The sequence below is a fragment of the Hipposideros armiger genome, unplaced genomic scaffold, assembly GCF_001890085.2.
Source record: "Hipposideros armiger isolate ML-2016 unplaced genomic scaffold, ASM189008v1 scaffold_350, whole genome shotgun sequence".
Taxonomy (NCBI): Eukaryota; Metazoa; Chordata; class Mammalia; order Chiroptera; family Hipposideridae; genus Hipposideros; species Hipposideros armiger.
In genome coordinates, this window is record NW_017731700.1 from 491,517 (window position 1) to 492,384 (window position 868).

The window sequence follows — 868 nt, forward strand, 5'->3', positions numbered from 1 at the left end:
GGTATCAAGCAAAATAGACTTTAAACCAAGACTGTAATGAGACAAAAAAGACATTACATAGTAATAAAGGAGTCAATCTGGCAAGAGTACATAGCATTTGTAAATATGTATGCATCCAACATAGGAGCATCTAAAAATATAAAGCACAAGGTGGGGTTCCGTGGGGAAACCGACCTGCAGTCGCGCGAGCAGCCAGAAGCGGGTTTTGGGCACGGGCTCCCTGGGCTGCGGGTGCCCCCGGGTGCTGGGGCGCAGGGCCGAAGGGGGGCCGGGCACACCGATAGCAGCAGTGCTTCCCTAAGCGCCGCGTGTGCACAGTGGGCTGGGATTGTGGGCACCGGCCCACCGCGCGCCTGACCTGCTCCCCAAGGCCACGCCCAGAGCGCGTTGCCAGGGGTTTCCATGGTGATGGTAAACAAGCCTCAACTGCCTCAGGTTAATAACAGGAGATGCACCTGGACTCGCCCCGGAACCTTCTGCGTTTTTAAGCGTCGGGTGGAATTGGGGTCCTTTGGCCGTAAACCGCGTTCACTTGATGAAAATAGAAATCGGCCCTGCTCCGTTCAGCGGATAATTCATACCAGGAGTGTCTCAGACTGTTGGCTTCCCCCCTTGTTCTTTTCAGCCACCAAGGCAGCATCTGACTTGTTTGAATTCTACCCTGTCAAGTGTCCATGATGCTGGGCCCCGAAGGAGGTGAAGGCTTTGTGGTCAAGCTCCGTGGCCTGCCCTGGTCCTGCTCTATTGAGGATGTGCAGAATTTCCTCTCCGGCTGCATAATTCATGGTGGGGCCACAGGCATCCATTTCATCTACACTAGAGAAGGCAGGCAGAGTGGTGAGGCTTTTGTTGAACTTGAATCAGAAGA

The 868-nt window shown here is 54.0% G+C and overlaps 1 protein-coding gene across 1 annotated transcript in view; it reads left to right on the forward strand.

Annotated features, from left to right (window-relative positions):
* The first annotated feature begins 402 nt into the window (after positions 1-402).
* IL1RAPL2 (interleukin 1 receptor accessory protein like 2) overlaps positions 403-868 on the forward strand; it is a 78,632-nt gene continuing 78,166 nt past the window's right edge. The window contains exon 1 of the mRNA XM_019661495.1: positions 403-598. Coding sequence (XP_019517040.1) covers positions 403-598 — 196 coding nt within the window. The remainder of the gene's footprint in view (positions 599-868) is intronic.